Here is a 17741-nt window from a genome sequence, read left to right as displayed (position 1 = left end):
TGTGGCCTCCATCCTTCCCTGACCTTTGGAGAACCTTTGGAGCATCCTCAAGCAAAAGATCTATGAGGGTGGGAGGCAGTTTACATCCAAACAGTAGCTCTGGGAGGCTATTCTGACATCTTGCAAACACATTCAAGCAGAAACTGTCCAAAAACTCACAAGTTCAATGGATGCAAGACTTGTGAAGCTGCTATCAAATAAGGGGTCCTATGTTAAAATGTAACGTGACCTGTTAAAATGTTTAAAAAGTTAAAATGTTGTTAAAAATTTGATTGAAATAGCTTTTGATTTCAGTAAATATTCTGCAAACACAACAAATGACAATTTTCAGTTCTTTACAACCTATAAAGTGTTTTGAAACTTACTGTGCGTAATAATTTGGAACGGTGCATTGTAAGTTTTTTATGTTTAAAAAAATTACTGTTATCATTAGGAGGTTTTTTTAATAAAATTTCAATTGTACTCTTAATTGTTGATAACATGAGAATTATGCTGACTGTTATTTACATCAATTATTTAGGTAAATGAGAAAAATATCATTTGTATAATGTTTTGGAACAGGGTGTAGAGCTCTTTTCCCAGAGGCCATTTTTTAAAAAAAGGGTAGATGATCCTTCCCCCCCACCCCCTCAGGGAAGGACACAGATAAGTACAGATACACACAAAGGCAGGTAGAATTATATAGAGTCAAATGTAGATACAGATAGTTAGGAAATATCGGGACACAATCAGGGGCACACATTTGGAAATCAAGTACTGTATTTAGGAACAGAGATGCCTGTAGGTATATTTATAAAGACAAACACAGAGACACAGAAAGGAATAGTTGGACACAGTTAAAGGTAGTAGAAATAAAAGCAAGGAAACAAAAGACATATGTATGGTTGATAGGGGAAGAAGAACAGAGACCATCAGGAATAGATAAGTAGGAACAAGGCTAGGATTAAATGGATACGTGCTGGTAGGGCCATACAGATTTAATTAAGGTGGGAAAGGACAGTACAATAATCAGACAAACATATATAGGGAAATACAGACAGATACAATCAGGAAAACAGGAATTTGGAGAAACCAAATACTGTATATGCAGACAAAATAACTGCACATATAGTGCCAAACAGTGTAGGAGAGTGCAAGGACAGATGCAGGGCCAGCCACTTGGTAAGTGAGTAAAGACAGACACAAACTTACAGAGATAAACAAAACAAGACACAAGTATGGCCATCAGGGACCGGCAGTTTGGGTACAAAATTAGGTTTGGAGGAGGCCCAGGTGTACAGATACAGATAAAGCTTTCATCGGTCCTTTTTTGAGACCACCCTGGTTCACCCCCAGTGCACCGGAGATGTACACAGGTATACTCTGACCCTTCCTTCCTCTCCCCACTTTAAGCCAGTCTTTATGTGAGTACATGGTTTAATTTGAGTATGGTGGACCTGGACCAGCTTTCTACATTAATACACTTTCGTTTGGCATTCTTGCATTATTTGATGTTGTTAAAGCTTATAACATATTTGTATCCACACTAAGATAAGAATCCGGCAAATTCTGTCCATTAATATAACTAATTACATAATATAATGGTGACATGAGATTGTTTATATCTATGACCTCTAATATCTCTAACTAGTTAATAGTAATAAAGATAAACCTAACTGCCAAAGATCCACAAGTTCAGTGTACAAAAACATTAATTGTCTAGGTAATAATTAAACTAAGAGGAAATGTTCTTGAAGAATAATCTTTGTAGTCCAGAGAAGAGATGTCATCAATGAAAATAACAGCTAGCCTCAATTTGTAATGTACGGAAGCAGAAGGGAGCTTAAAAGTAAAGAATACAGTATGTGACAATTTAAAATACTCAAGAATTTCCATTATATTTATTATATTCTACACTTTCTTCAACGTGAAGTAAAAATTGATGCTAATGCTGCATAGGCAATCAGTTTAGACTTCCGATGAAACTCTGAATAAGATAATACATAAAACATATGTAATTTAGATGTTTCTTTGAATACGAAATACATTACATGAATATAAATTAATATATTCACTTACTTGTTTACATGATCAGAAAAATATATCTAATGGAGATGTTCACGACAAAAATATTTGTTTTGTTTCGGTTCGGATTCATTTAATAAAGTCAAGGATGGATTCCGCCGCGCTCCTATATAATAATATATTAAACTTATACTTCTAAGGTAAATATCGATTTCAATATCAATTACTGTGACTTGTGGCTATAACAATAAACATATATAGAAGTGTACATATAAGTGGCATACATGATAAATAATCCTGAAGTGATAGTGCCTTAAGGGGTACCATGGTATAAAACCATATTGCACCTCTATGTTGCTGTGATAACTCTATTCACATTGTGCAAAAACATATACAAATTGTGCACGTGCATATAAAAAAGTAAATAAAATTATATATAAAAGTCTTTCAAATTAAATGTGCAGGTGAATTTTCTGTTCCTTCTTGCCGAGTGCTAAATGGTCTCCCTATGTGCTCACCTCTATATTTGCCTGAATGAATCCAGGCAAATACGCTTTTTATCCTTCCAGGATAGGTGAAATGGGATGATGCTCTTGCTCTAGCCGTCCCAGAAGGTGGACATGCATTAAGATGGGTCCTCCTGTTATCTCCTTTCTCTCCCTGTGTATCAATAAATACACTGACCAGCTCACTTAGGATCTCCCAATTCCCCTGCTGGGGTTGTTTCCTTCTTCACGCCTCCTTATGCCAGCTCATGGGGTGTTGGTCTAATAATCCCTTGAAGTTCTCCACATGGCATTAGCGTGTTTACTCCCAACTTGTATCCTAGGTTGAATCCTGTCTGCAGTGAATTTTCCTTTCCAGCATCAATCCCGTCTAGATACCCTTCCTGTCCTTACGCGCTGTCAGCATGACATGCTGACAGCGCGTAAGGACAGGAAGGGTCATGTCATGTGGAGAGCTTCGAGGGATAATTAGACCAACACCCCATGAGCTGGCATAAGGAGGAGTGAAGAAGGAAACAACCCCAGGAGGGGAATTGGGAGATCCTAAGAGAGCTGGTCAGTGTATTTATTGATACACAGGGAGAGAAAGGAGATAACAGGAGGACCCATCTTAATGCATGTCCACCTTCTGGGACGGCTAGAGCAAGAGCATCATCCCGTTTCACCTATCCTGGAAGGATAAAAAGCGTATTTGCCTGGATTCATTCAGGCAAATATAGAGGTGAGCACATAGGGAGACCATTTAGCACTCGGCAAGAAGGAACAGAAAATTCACTTGCACATTTAATTTGAAAGACTTTTATATATAATTTTATTTACTTTTCTATATGCACATGCACAATTTGTATATGTTTTTGCACAATGTGAATAGAGTTATCACAGCAACATAGAGGTGCAATATGGTTTTATACCATGGTACCCCTTAAGGCACTATCACTTCAGGATTATTTATCATGTATGCCACTTATATGTACACTTCTATATATGTTTATTGTTATAGCCACAAGTCACAGTAATTGATATTGAAATTGAAATCGATATTTACCTTAGAAGTATAAGTTTAATATATTATTATATAGGAGCGCGGCGCAATCCATCCTTTACCATTATATACACACTAGCAAGTGAGTCAGTGTAAGTGCCAGCGCACCTTATACATTAAATAAGATTTCACTTAATGTTACTTATTGAACACCTCAATTCATAATAGCTCACAAGAATTCACTATCTATATCCATTTAATAAAGTCATTTTGTTTCATCGTATTCTTTGTGTTAGAATTATTCTTTTTTGGAATTTGTTTCGTATATTCTAGAAGATTGGCTACATTTGTTTTAATGTATTAATTCATGAGATATTACTTATGTACTCTGAGTCATCCCTGTTAGTCCAACCCATGAAGAGAAATGGAATGAGCTGATTTTTTTTTTTTTATGATAATGAAAAATATTAATGCAAAATAAAAAAGAAATGTATCCAAAAGAATGAATGGAACAAAATTAATTTGGGATTAATTTGTTATGTTATGATACGTATATTCTGATGGATCCACCTGCATACAACCCAAACAAACTAAGTAGGAATCATCAATTAAATTAAATTTTATACCTTACTGTATTTATTGCAATATGTTTCCTTTTTATATGTAATACATTTTTTTTTATAATAATGATAAATGTTAATGCAAACGAAAAACAAAATAGATCAGAAAAAATGAATGAACAATGGTAATTCTAATGTAACATAAAAACCAATTGGATCTGTATTAATTTGAATCATTTGCTATGTCATTACGTTATTTTGGATGCTTCAAAAATCTTAATTTTTTTTGCTATAATTTATGTGGGATTCCTTGAGATTCATTACTATTTTGATTCAAAGATTCAGATACCTCTCCGAATAACAAAAATTGCATCTGAAATGAATCACACATGTCTAATATAAAATATATTGGGCCTTATTTATCAATATGTCTCAGAAGAAAGTTGTTCTGATAGCAGTCTGTGAGATTAAAACACTGCACTGACTGGTTACCGTTGACAGTTATTTTCACCTTAAAACCTAAGACCATAATTTGTCTTATGTTTTAAGGTGGCTTTAAGTCTGGCTTCCACAATACAGAGCGCCACTCCTATAACTCCACTCATTCTCCCTGGTCCAGGTCAAAATAGGTGCCAGTTGTATCAATCAGCCTCCACTCTTACACATTGCAATTGTCTTTCAAGAAAGGCCACAGAGTGATGATATTAATCCTCTAAAACATATTTATTCTAGACGTGTTCACTGAATGTCTTTGCCCATGGTTATACCCACAGGTGGGGATGTTCAAGGAACATGTCTGAAATAAAAATGTTTTAGTAGATTGTTGCCATTACTGTGTGGCCTTGATTGAAATACTATTGTAAGGCTCATTGTGTTATCAAAATAGTTAGGAAGAACTGAAACTGATTTCCTTTTATAATAACAAATGAAACTCTAGTATTAGACTCCTTTTCTAGCAAGAGGTAAGGATTGACCAGCTGGTCAGTAAGAAAACCTAGAGAGAAGGGGATACGGGCACTAGGTTTTACAATTAAATAAAATGCAGGAAATTATATGGGGATACCAAAATGTGTGGAGGGAATCAGAGTTTGTATGCTGTGTGATCAACAAAAGGGCATTAAAATGTGGAAGGATGTGGGAATGAACAAGCCACTGATTACCCAACTGAAAGAAAATGAATAAAAGCAACTTTGCCTTCTGGCCAAACTTTTATTTATTTTGGCTGGGTGCACATAAAAGCCAGCATGTCTTGGGGTATTGTCCTTTTCTTGGGTTATAAGTAAAACATCATAAAGGATATACATATCTCTTGGTTTTGAGCTAGAAGCCAAATGCATAAAGTTGAGTTGCTGAAGTGGCATCACTTGTCTGGTTACACACAGTGCCAGTTTGAGCTTGCATTTAGCTGCCAGCACCAAACACCTTTATGGTAGCATATTTGAAACCAAAGTATTTACCTTTTTTATGATAACATGATATATGTTATTGTCATTATACATAAAAATGAAATTTATCAAGGTACTCTTTACACTTTACAACAGCAAAATTAAAAAACAATTCTCAACACAACCACACGTACATGCTTCTTAACACATGCCCATTATATGATCAAAGTTTGTGGACACTTGACCATCACACCTACCATATACAAGTATGGTAAATATGCCATTCCAAAAGCATGAGCATTGATACACAACTGAACAACACTTTGGGCCAAAACAGGTTCCACTGGAAAGCGTGTCTGTGGGAATTTGTCCCATTTAGTTAAAAGAGCATTTGTGCGGTCTAGTACTGATGTTGAACGAGAAGGTCTGGCATGCAATAGGCATTTGGGTTTATTCCAAAGATTTTCAATAGGGATGAGGTCAAGGCTCTGTCTCTACACCAAGCTCATCAAACCATATCATTTTGGACTGGACTTTTGGGCACAGTCATGTCCTAAAACTGTCATCACAAAGTTGGAAGCACAGTTGTTTAATATTTCTTTGTATGTTGTAACATTAACAAGAACCTTCATTGGAAACACCTGCTCTCAATAATTATTGTAGGAGGGGGTGTCACATAATTTTTGCCATATAGTATTTGAGATTATCTGGTGTCCACAAACATTTGATCATAAAGTGTATCTGTTCTTAAATGTAGCAAAAATATTTTTAAAAAACTACAAATTTCACATAAAATTCCTAAAACTCTGCACCTGGTGGGTTTCTAGACAATATATATATATATATATATATATATATATATATATATATATATATATATATATAGCCCCAGGGAAAAAAACTAATTCAAACGATTAGTGTGCATTTTAAGTGACCTATATCTTTTTCTGGATGGCAACAGGGCAAGCACACTATAACCCGGATGGGTTGGATCACTACTAATAGCTTTTGCCCTCTTTTAGAATCTGCTGGCATTTGCTGTATCCAAATTCGGTTGGGCTGTACCTATGAACTGTTATGCTGTTTTCACCACATGAGACAAGCATTTCTTATCCACCATCCTATCGAGCTGGTATACCACACTACAGCAAAGAGGGGAAGAATACTCTCAATGGTGAAAATGGGATTTGGCGGGCAGGGGTATGCACGCCCTATACCCAGAAGAGACCAGCAACGTATAGGTACATTGCTGTGCATGTACGGGCCACCTGTCCATAGTACATTGCGGGTAGGTGGTCCTCAAGTGGTTAAAATTACTTATAGCGATAGTTACATAGTTAGTCTAGCTGAAAAAAGAAAAAAGTCCATCCAGTTCAACCATTAAAAAAAAAGTTATAATCCTACATCCACAGTTGATCCAGAGGAAGGCAAAAAAAACCCCAGCAAAGCATGATCCAATTTGCTCCTGCAGGGGAAAAATATCCTTCCTGATCCCCCAATAATAATAATAATAGGCATTATCAGAGAACTAAGAGTTTCTGTTGTCCTAAATTATTAAAACACATCTTATAGACAACCCACCTTGACTAAAATCTTTATTTAAAACCCTAAGCAGCATTTCAGGCACAGTCTACATTAACAGCAAAAGAGGTAGAAATAGTTTGCTTCCAGCCTCAAGTTTCCATCAGGGGCGGACTGACCATGTAGAAACTCGGGCACTCGGTCAGTAGGGGGCCCCACGAGATGCCCCTGATAACTTTTTCATAGGCTTTTTTGAGTTTGGGTTAGGACACAGGGGTCCCATGATCCCCTATTGCCCGGGGGCCCCATGTGTTGTCAGTCCGCCCCTGGCGTCCATACTGATGAATCACTGTGGTTTGTGACCAAAGCTTTGGAAAGTAGTGTTTGAAGTAGGTAATGTAAGCATAGAATGCATGTCTTGCATGATGCAAAGTATAGTGGAAAACAGAAATAAATAATGTATGGGTTTAAAATATATATATTAAAACTAACCTTTTCCTAATCTCTCAGGCCTTTTGTCTGTCTTCTCTCTCCAAGAAATAGATGGTAGACCAGCTTTATCTTTTGAATCTTGCTGTACAACTTCATCATGGCTTGGAGAAGATAAAGAAAGATTCATTTCTCCAGTTGTTTCTTTATCCTTCTCATTTTTTTCCAACCGTTGTCCATATAGGTCAGTCACATTTGTTCTGCCCAGATGGGAAATTGGAGAAGATGGTGGTGTTGGGCTGGCAGGTTTTGGAGCAAGAGATGGTTTCTGTATAGTTGGTGATTTGGGGATTACTTTGTCTTTATTAGGAAATGACATATGGGGACTTGATCCTGACACTATAGAAGGGACCATAAATTGGGCATTATCATTTACATTGCTTGAGGCATCCACTAGATCTTTAGTAAGGTTATCTTTCTTCATCTTCACTGGTGACCCTAAAAGTTCTTTCCTGGCTATAGTCCTAATTTCTGTTTCATCTGTTGGCGTTAATGGGGCAGGAACCCCTTCAAAGCTGTCTCCTGCACTATATCGTTTTTTCCTTTTTTGTTCATTCTGTGGATCAGCATGAAACCTTAATGAATAGTTTGTCCTTCTTAATTTGACTCCAAATGGAGAGGTTTTGTCCTCTGTATTTTGCAATAATTTATCTGTTTTCAAAGTGCCATTACTAAATTGTGTTTCAAGTGACATTTGCCCTTCCAAATGCCCCCGACGAGGAGATTGTGGTGGGTTAGGAACTAAAAAGGATGGAAGATCTTTGGAAAATATCCATCCCTCTGCATTCCCATCAATGGTAACTTGCTTTTTAATTCTAGTCACCATTTCTGGAGCCATGACTGTCCTCTCTCCAGTCTTGCCCTGAGGTGTGCTGTCAGGTAATACTGCTATGTTTTCCTTACTTGGAGGTTTTATAGAGGTCTCAATACTAATTTCTGTTAATTTTCCAGTTTCTGGAAATTTCTGCCATGCGGGTGTTATTGAAAATTTAGGGATAGCTGACATTGTCTTCCGTAAGCTGCTATGGGAATCAACCCTGCTCTTGGCCAATCTGTCATCGCCAGAGTCGGGAGGACTTCTTTGGTTCTTTTCATCAGTTGCAATTTCAGCTTTGCTTAGTATTTTAGACCTTATGGAAGCCCATTCTGCTAGGAATGACTGATTGTCTAATGCTTCTGATGTATACTTTGTCTTACTACTGACATGTTTAGTACTGTCCTTTTCTTTCTGCATTTTGTTTTCTGTTATATCTAATTTTCTTTCATCACTGAGGCCCAGTAAAGACTTACAAGCAGGATCCTTAATCTGATGTAGGTTTACAGCTGTACCACAAAGCTGTGCTCCTGTTACCAAAATGGCAGTGTGGGGTATGCACTGAGCAGATGGAAGAGAGTGTGAACTAATAGTGCCCTTATTTTCTTTTGCATCTTGTGTACCTGGGAATATTATTGGCTCTTTTGGTACAGTAACTGGAGTTAAATTAACTTTCTCAAATATAATTTGCTTTTCACCTGATGTGACTTTAAATGTAAATGGCCTCTGCTTTTGGTCAAGTTCCTGCCATCTTAGTTCTTCATTAATTCTTTCCTGCTCCTGAGATTCTACTTCTTTTTGTTTTTTCTGCTTTAGTTCTTCCTCATCTCCTTTAACTTCCACCTCCATTTTTTGTTCTTCAAGTAGATCTTCCTCTGCTGAGACAGCTTCTGTATACAGAGGGGAAAGATGTTCTGGGATAAGCTCCTTGATGTCCTCGGGTATTTGTTGCTCTTTCTTCTGTAAATTTTTTTTTTCTTGAAAGTCTGGCTTTTTCTGACAATCAGTTCTATGTAGATCGTCAGCTCTCATTTGCTCTTTTATACACTGCTGGACTACGATTTCCTCTGATACTTGGTGACTTTGGCTTTTTGGTGTCTGTAATTGCTGCTCCTCAGTTGTCTGGGGAGCTTTCTGCTCCAACAACCCCTGACCTTTTTGTTCTTCTATCTGAACAGTTTTTTGTTGGTCCAAATTATTTTTCTGATGTTCTTCTGCTTTCTGCAGTTCTAGTTCCTGCTTTTTCTGCTCCTCCATGATCTGGAGAGTTCTTTTTAGCTCTAACTGATGTTGTCTCTGTTCTTCTGCTATCTGAAGGTCTTTCTGCTGCTGAAGTTCACGTTTTTTTAGCTCTTCTGCAACCTGGGGAACCCTTTGCATATCTAGTTCATGTTGTTTCTGCTCTTCTGTTTTCTGAAGTACTCCTTGCTCCTCCAAGTCACAATTTTTCTGTTCCTCTGCAATCTGGAAAGCTTTCTGCTGCTCTGCTTGTCTTGTTTTCTGCTCTTCTTCTATATGATGGGACTCCTGTTTCTCCTGTTCATATTTTCTCTGCTCTTGCATTATCTTAATGGCTCTCTGCTCTAGTTCATGTTTTTTCTGCTCTTCTGCTAACTGAATAGTTCTTTGCCTCTCCATTTCCTCTTTTCTTTGCTCTTCTGCTATCTGAAGTGCTCTCTGTATTTCCAGCTCCCGTTTCTTCTGTTCCTCTGCCAGTTGAAATGTTTTCTTCTGCTCCAGCTCATGTTGCTTCTGCTCCTCTTGTCTTCTATGCTCTTCTAACTCTTTTAGAATTTGTTCAGCTCTCTGTTTTCTCTCCTCCTCACGCCGACGCTGTTCTTTCAGTTCATTTTCATTTTGTTCTCTTATTTTTTGTTGAAGCCTTTCCAAGTCTATGTTTCTAATGATCTCCTGTCTCTTTCTTTCTTCTTCTTCTTTCCGTTTATCTGCTTCTGACTTTTTCTCTTCATCAGGCTGCCTAATTTCTTGTACTACTTGTCTGCTGGTACTGGGATCTGTCTGTTTGCCTTCTTGATCTTTATTGATCTTGTTTTCCCCCTTAGGCACCAAAGTTCGAAATTGCTCAGATACTTGGGATTCATGAATTTTTCGTTCAAAATGATCAGACATTAGTATATTATGGGAGGGTATATCCATGGAGTGGAACATGGCTTTCTCAAGGGATCTTTGCATATTCAAAGTGATTTCATTTTCATTGTCTTCTATAGTGTTGAAGTCCTGTGGACAAATTAGATGTGATAGCTAAAGCAAATATAATATTGCACTGTAAACTTTTCCTTGAAATTATTTTTGCAGTTTACACTGGTATCTTTAAAGCATTCTAAATGGTAACAAATGAGCAAAAATTATAATGACAGTTGTAGACTTTTTTTCTGTGTAGAAACATAAAGGTCATGTAGATTGTACAGTTCTCAAGTTTTATTGAGAACAGAAGCGGTAAACCGAGATATTATCTGCAGCATCATGTAATGATGAAATATGGCATTGCAGAATATTAATAAAATACAATGGTTCTGTAACAGAACCCTTGTTTTTAACTAATCAGATGTCAGTGCCTGTAAAAGGCAATTGTTATTTTTAAAGAATAATGTTGGAAGGCTTCACCCTTATTTTCAAAGTTATCTACTTAATGAAAAAACTTATTATAATATTTCAGGCATTATACATATCTGAAGCAAGCACATAATCTATTAAACTAAAATATACTACCTGGGACATGCCTCTGTGTTTCTTTGACACTCTCTGGTTTTTTGGCTTGACAGAAAGTTTGTGTTTAGCAGCACTGTTATCTAGTCGTGCAACAGATCGAGGAACGGCATCCAGATTTATGGACTCAATTGTGCCCGATGGCCGTTTTGGCCGTGATGTTTTCACTGGTGTTGCCTGCACATCAAAAAGATAATATATCAAATGTAATTGCAGTTATAGAAATAGAATACAGCTTGCCAGGTTCTCTCCCCTACCCTCTTCCCCTTTCCTCTCTTCTCTAGTACAGGCTGTTCCCTTTCTTTCCTGACTCCTTTTCCTTTTTTTTTTTTTCTTTAATTCTCTCTACCTTCTCTTCGCACAGTCCTTTTCCAGCTGACTGTTTGGGTCAAACCTATCCACATATGTGATGTGGTATAGCATTAAGATCCTTTGTCATGGTCTCTATCAAACTGGTCCAGGGTACGCTCTAGAAACAACATTGCATCTTTACTTTTTGTTCTATTGTTTTTATTGGATGTACTGTATATTTGATATAATGGTTATCACTGAATTCCTCTTGTTCTTTTCCAGTACACACAACACAGATTGTTTGGTCTGTAAAACTTCCTTAAATCAATACATACACTGAAATAGATATAGGATACAGTTTAAATAGAATGGGTTTTCCATTTCCAATAAAATCTGGAAACCTTTAGGAATCAGTGGGCTATTTCCAAAGGAGAGAGTCCTTTTTTCCTTTATCTTCCTCTGATCACCTTACTGGAATATTCTCTGTGACTTCTGAAGGATTTTAAAGGATAAGTTCAGCTAAAAAAAAATAATAAATGCACATCTTTTTTCATTTAGGAAAATGTGCATTTACTATTTTTGTTTATTAGAAGCCTGTAAAGCATTGCACTGGCGATTAGCAGATCACAGGTGCAAGGCAAGGCTCCTGCAGACTGTCAGTTTAAGCTGCCTGCTCATACCTCATATGGGCAGGCAGTCACAGAAAAATAATAGCCATCAATGACCTACCTAGGGTGCTCACCAGCTGTCTGGTAGTTCATTGAAAACTACAAGCTGTAAGCCGCAAAGGTTGACAGTAGTTGTAGTTTTCCCATTCACAGAACTCTGTGAATGACATGGCCTGGACAGGTGGAGCCCCACACAGCTGCTATTTATCAAAAATTGTGACAGTGGATTCGGGAAAAAGATCCCCAGCTTTCTGTCACTAGAGGTGGCAGATTGGGGAGAGGCTGAAGCAGTGGGAACATGTTACATGTTCCACCCTATAAACTGGTAGAACATGTGCCATGTTCCCAAAGGTGAACAAATCCTTACACTGGCCATCTTTGTTAGCAATTCCTTACAAGAACCATTTTTTAGTGTAAGGAATGGATTCTCAACTACTGCCCCTGGCGCGACCCTTTATGCCACATAGAACTGGCATCATGTCTAACATCACTAAAGCCAACATTTAAAGAGTTAAAGCTGATACTTGCTGAAGACCTATTAGGAGAAAACTCAAGAGCTATTAATGGAGCAGAATGCCAGTGATTACATCCTATGTTGCTGGAGGGCTTCCTACACACATTTTCCTGAGTCAGGATGATGGGAAGAAGGAGAAGAAATGTACTTCCAAAGTGTTTAGGTAAGCATTTCTCAAACTCAGCCTTCTGTACTTGGTGCTACATCACCTATGTATTTGGAATACTGGAAGTACAATGGATTTACATTTGATTTGTGTTATGTTTATAGAGTCTGGGCATCCTAGCACAACCTAGGATGACCTTGATAACTTTTGTCCTTTTCTAAGTACGAACACATAAATAAATATGACCTATAAGCATGAAACTGCTCAAATCTGTAGATGTACTATATCACATATTGCTAACACACTTCAGATTTCTGATGCAATAGATGCATATCAATATATTAATTCAGCCTGCATTTATCATTATGGTAATGAATGAATGGTGCCTGTCATCACATCTCAGTAGTAGTCACATGTAGTGGCAATGCACAGCACATCTCCCTGCTGGAAACTGCATGGCCTTTGCTACTGATGAAACTTGATGATACACTATGTGTTCACTCCTGCTGAGATCATTCAAGCTGTATGCACCATCTGATGCACATACAGGGGTTGAGCAAAAAAATGGAAACACTACATGATTTGAAAGTGATGACATGTTTCGTGTTAAAAGCTGAAGTGATAAGAGACCTAGCTAACAGATGGGAATCGCAGGATTGTGACCCAGAATAAGAAAACAACTGCTGCAAAAGTGACTGCAGAGCTTAATCTCAGTCTTTATGGGACTGAGATTGAGCTCTGCAGTCACTTTTGCAGCAGTTGTTTTATTACTCCGGATCACAATCCCACGCAATGTACTTTTGTCTCTTTGTGTCAGCTGACCATGTCAACCGCACTTATGCTTATCAAATGACGTTTTCCCAGAAACTGTATATGCCGTCATAACCTTTGATACCGTACCTCGCGACACGGTAAATAAATTGGCAACATCAGTCACAGAGGCACCAGCTAAGCGGGCACCAACAATTTGCCCTCTTTGAAGCTCAGTAAGCTCTGACGTGACTATGTATTACTAGCAGTGCAAGCAGTGATTGACAAAAGTGAACCTTCCCACCTGTTAGCTAGGTGTCTCATCACACAGCAGACGCAAAAAAATGTTACATAGCTTCAGTCAAAGCAAAATATGTCACTTTCACACCTGCAAATCATGTAGTGTTTCCATTTCTTTGTCTAACCCCTGTATAAGGCATACTAGCTGTATAAAAAAAATTCTTATTACCTTGTACAAAGGTACAGGTTGATAGATTTTTAGGGATCCTATTATCTCTTTCTTTTTAATAACAAGTGCAATATTTACCAGCCAAGCTGCTAAAATACCAGCTAGGTGGCAACACTAGCAAACTGTTTACAATTTGGCATTTAAACCATGGCTAACTTCACCTTTAATGAGAAAAAAATGAATGCACATACAGTTGTGTTCAAAATAATAGCAGTGTGTTGAAAAAAGCGAATAAAGCTCAAAATCCTTCTAATAGCTTTTATTTCCATACACACAAATGCATTGGGAACACTACACATTCTATTCCAAATCAAAATATGAAGAAAAATATATCAAATTTGTGTTGTTCCTCTAAACAAATTGAAGAAAAGTGAATATTAGACTTTTCAAAAAAATAGCAGTGTTTGTATTCTTCTTTACAAACTCAAACATTCACTATATAAACTGAAAAATGTTTGACGATTTTGCTTTCCTTTGAATCACTTAATGAATATTTAGTTGTATAAGCACTGTTTCTGAGAACTGCTGTACATCTGTGTTGCATGGAGTCAACCAACTTCTGGCACCTGTGAACAGGTATTCCAGCCCAGGATGATTGGACTACATTCCACAGTTCTTCTCTATTTCTTGGTTTTGCCTCAGAAACTGCATTTTTGATGTCACCCCACAAGTTTTCTATTGGATTAGGTTCCAGGGATTGGGCTGGCCCCTCCATAACGTCAATCTTGTTGGTCTGGAACCAAGATGTTGCACGTTTACTGGTGTGTTTGGGGTCGTTGTCTTGTTGGAACACCCATTGCAAGGGCATTTCCTCTTCACCATAAGGCAGCATGACCTCTTCAAGTATTCTGATGTATTCAAACTGATCCATGATCCCTGGTATGCGATAAATAGGCCCAACACCGTAGTATGAGAAACATCCCCATATCATGATGCTTGCGCAACTATGCTTCACTGTCTTCACAGTGTACTGTGGCTTGAATTCAGTGTTTGGGGGTCGTCTGACAAACTGTCTCCGGCCACTAGACCCGAAAAGAACAATCTTACTTTCATCAGTCGACAAAATGTTGCGCCATTTCTCTTTAGGCCAGTCAATGTGCTCTTTGGCAAATTGTAACTTCTTCAGCACGTCTTTTTTTCAACAGTGGGACTTTGCGGGGGCTTCTTGCAGATAGCTTGGCTTCACATAGGCGTCTTCTAATTGTAACATTACTCACAGGTAACTTTACACCTTCTTTGATCTTTCTGGAGCTGATTGTTCGCTGAGTCCTTGCCATTTTGACTATTCTTCTATCCATTTGAATGGTAGTTTTTCACTTTCTTCCACATCTTTCAGGTTTTGGTTGCCATTTTAAAGCATTTGCGATCATTTTAGCTGAGCAGCCTATCATTTTCTGCACTTCTTTATATGTTTTCCCCTCTCCAATCAACTTTTTAATCAAGGTACGCTGTTCTTCTGAACAATGTCTGGAACGACCCATTTTCCTCAGAATTTCAGAGAGAAATGCACTGTAACCAGCATGTACAACATTTGCTGCCTTCCTTCCTTAAATAAGGGCAATAATTGCCACCTGTTTTTCAAAGAATGAATGACCTCACTAATAGAACTCCACACTGCTATTATTTTGAACATGCCCCTTTCAATGAGTGATTCAATTACACAGAATCAGCAGCATGCATGTCATGACTGTTGGGTCTGTTGGATTTCTATTACTCTACTACACCTGCTACTAAATTATTTGCCATTTAGAAATATCATTTCTACCAAAAACAGTGATTGATCAGTTAGTGATGTCTGACTGCTATTATTTTGAACACAATTGTATATTTCCCACAGCAAAGCATTGTACCCACGATCAGTGGAATGTGGGTGCAATGCACAGATGTCCTCCATCTCTCTGCCTGTACCTGTGTGCAGGATTTCAGTTAGAAAGCTAAAGTAAATGTCAATGGACTATGGATGGCTGTTCCATGGTGGCAGATGGAACTAGTGTGGAAGAGGGGAGGAATCAGAGGGTGAGGGTGTTGAACTATATTACATATTACACCCTAAATACAGGTGTAAAGGTGTAACATGCAACATGTTCCCAAAGGTGAACTTATCTTTTAAGATTTACAGAATAATGAACACACATGCATACATGAACTTCAGCTTATCCACTGAATTTTACCTACTCTGATTCATAGAGGATGCCACTTTCTTTATTTGTTTAATAAAGTTCTGCTATTGTTATGTTCATTTTTACTAAAGCGCACATTAAAAAATATCTTCCTGATGTGATTTTATATCTGTAAATGGTTTACTTATTCTCTATCAAGAGCACTGAATACTTGCCTTGGCGGACACGGCTAATGGTACACTGTCTTACCATAAAATGGTTATAGAAATTCAACATACTTGTAACCACACAAAAGAAGATCTTTGAAGGGAACATACACTGTTTTGCACATATTTTCTTTCTTTACTTAATAAAGTCAGGACTAAAACATAAAAATAATGATAACCATAATAAACTGCATTGAGCCAGCAGGTGAATCCTACAGTTTGTGTCCATTTTAGATAACATGGAGAAGGATTAGAAACTCAGGAATTTACTGCTGTGTTGGAGTAGATTATTTCCCTCACTTACTGTCACGCTCACAACAATTTTAATCTAGTGGAACTGAATTTAGAAAAGAGAAAGGCTAGAAAACAATGTCCACATTTTTTGCCGTGTCCCTGTTGTAGATTTTCCCTCACTTTCTGTCTGGTGAAATTGTTATCAACCTTGACATAAAGTAAAGGCAAGTGTCCCTAACCAGCCCAAGATAGCAGTCAAAGCAAGACAGGGTTTCTAATCCTTCCCCACTTTATCCAAATTAATTCAATGAAAAAAATTTTGACCATACACATTTTTAAAGCTCCTTTGAACATCTTTATCTTTAGTTTATACACCCTTTGAATCATCTGTTATCAAAAGAGATGAGTACTGCTGCACTGTCCCTTTTACTAACCCACAGTGCTCTGGGAATCCTTTGTCACATACTAAATGTTTATTTGTTAAAAAATAAAATACGGTTATAATTCAAACTTAAATTTGAACTCCATGTAAAATAAAAATGTACCCTTGCAGTGCCCACCCCCACACACACTGCAAGGGATAAAAGCTCATTTTTGTCTAGGGGGACATCAACGAAGTTATACTTACCTTAATCCTTGCTCCCCCGACAGTCAGCGCTTTTCTTCACTCTCCAATGCTCTGGGTTTCAGATGGGTCCTTGGCGTTATTACTCACAATTCTGAACTGCTGGTTCTGCTTGTGTACTATGACATCAGAATGCCTGCAACTGATGGAGTGACAAAAGTGAATCGGCTTTGAGAGATCAGTTGTGCAGGTGGGAGCCTGTGGAAGTGAGGAATAAGGTAACTATAGCTGCTTTCTATGTTCCCTCTAGACAAAAACGAGCATTTAATCTTTGCACTGCAGGGGTAGCTCCACTACAGGGGTCAATGTATTGACCCCACAGAGTTCAGCTTAACAAAAACATATACAATAAAATAAACTGAAAATCATTATTTCCATATTGAACTCCCTTTCCCCTGCTCAGCTGAATAGCTTTGGGCATCCTTTCAAACATCAGTAAAGATGAATATTTGTGTTTGGGATATTATGGTCAACTGATATACACAAGTCAGGACATTTACCTTTTCCTCTGTTTTATGTTCTGTTTCAGGAGCATTGCGTGGGCTGTGGGAGCTCAGTGATCTTGCCTAGAAAAAAAAATATAAGCTCCATCACTATAATATAATAAGAAAACCCAAAAACAAAAATTTACAGCTTTCTAATTATTTTCTTTTTCCTTTTATTTTCACCTGTTTGGTGAGCCAGTGCCAGTGGCTACTTTCCACATGGGCTTCAAAAATGATTTATTTTGTTTTACAAATACCAATAGTTTAATCGTAGATCCAAAAAAA

General features: G+C 37.6%; 1 protein-coding gene across 2 annotated transcripts in view; it reads right to left on the bottom strand.

Annotated features, from left to right (window-relative positions):
- The window catches only part of CRACD (capping protein inhibiting regulator of actin dynamics), a 229809-nt gene that overhangs the window by 27653 nt on the left and 184415 nt on the right, over positions 1-17741 (bottom strand). For both annotated transcript variants that reach the window (XM_089669279.1, XM_089669278.1), the window contains exons 6-8: positions 17472-17537; positions 10992-11165; positions 7451-10499 (exon numbers count right to left, since the gene is read on the bottom strand). In XM_089669279.1, the coding sequence (XP_089525405.1) occupies positions 7451-10499; positions 10992-11165; positions 17472-17537 (3289 nt within the window). The remainder of the gene's footprint in view (positions 1-7450; positions 10500-10991; positions 11166-17471; positions 17538-17741) is intronic.

The sequence above is a fragment of the Staurois parvus genome, unplaced genomic scaffold (genome assembly GCF_062004578.1).
Source record: "Staurois parvus isolate SC_StPar_1 unplaced genomic scaffold, SC_StPar_1.0 ptg000071l, whole genome shotgun sequence".
In the NCBI taxonomy this organism is placed as follows: Eukaryota; Metazoa; Chordata; class Amphibia; order Anura; family Ranidae; genus Staurois; species Staurois parvus.
This window is presented reverse-complemented; position numbering and strand designations above follow the sequence as displayed.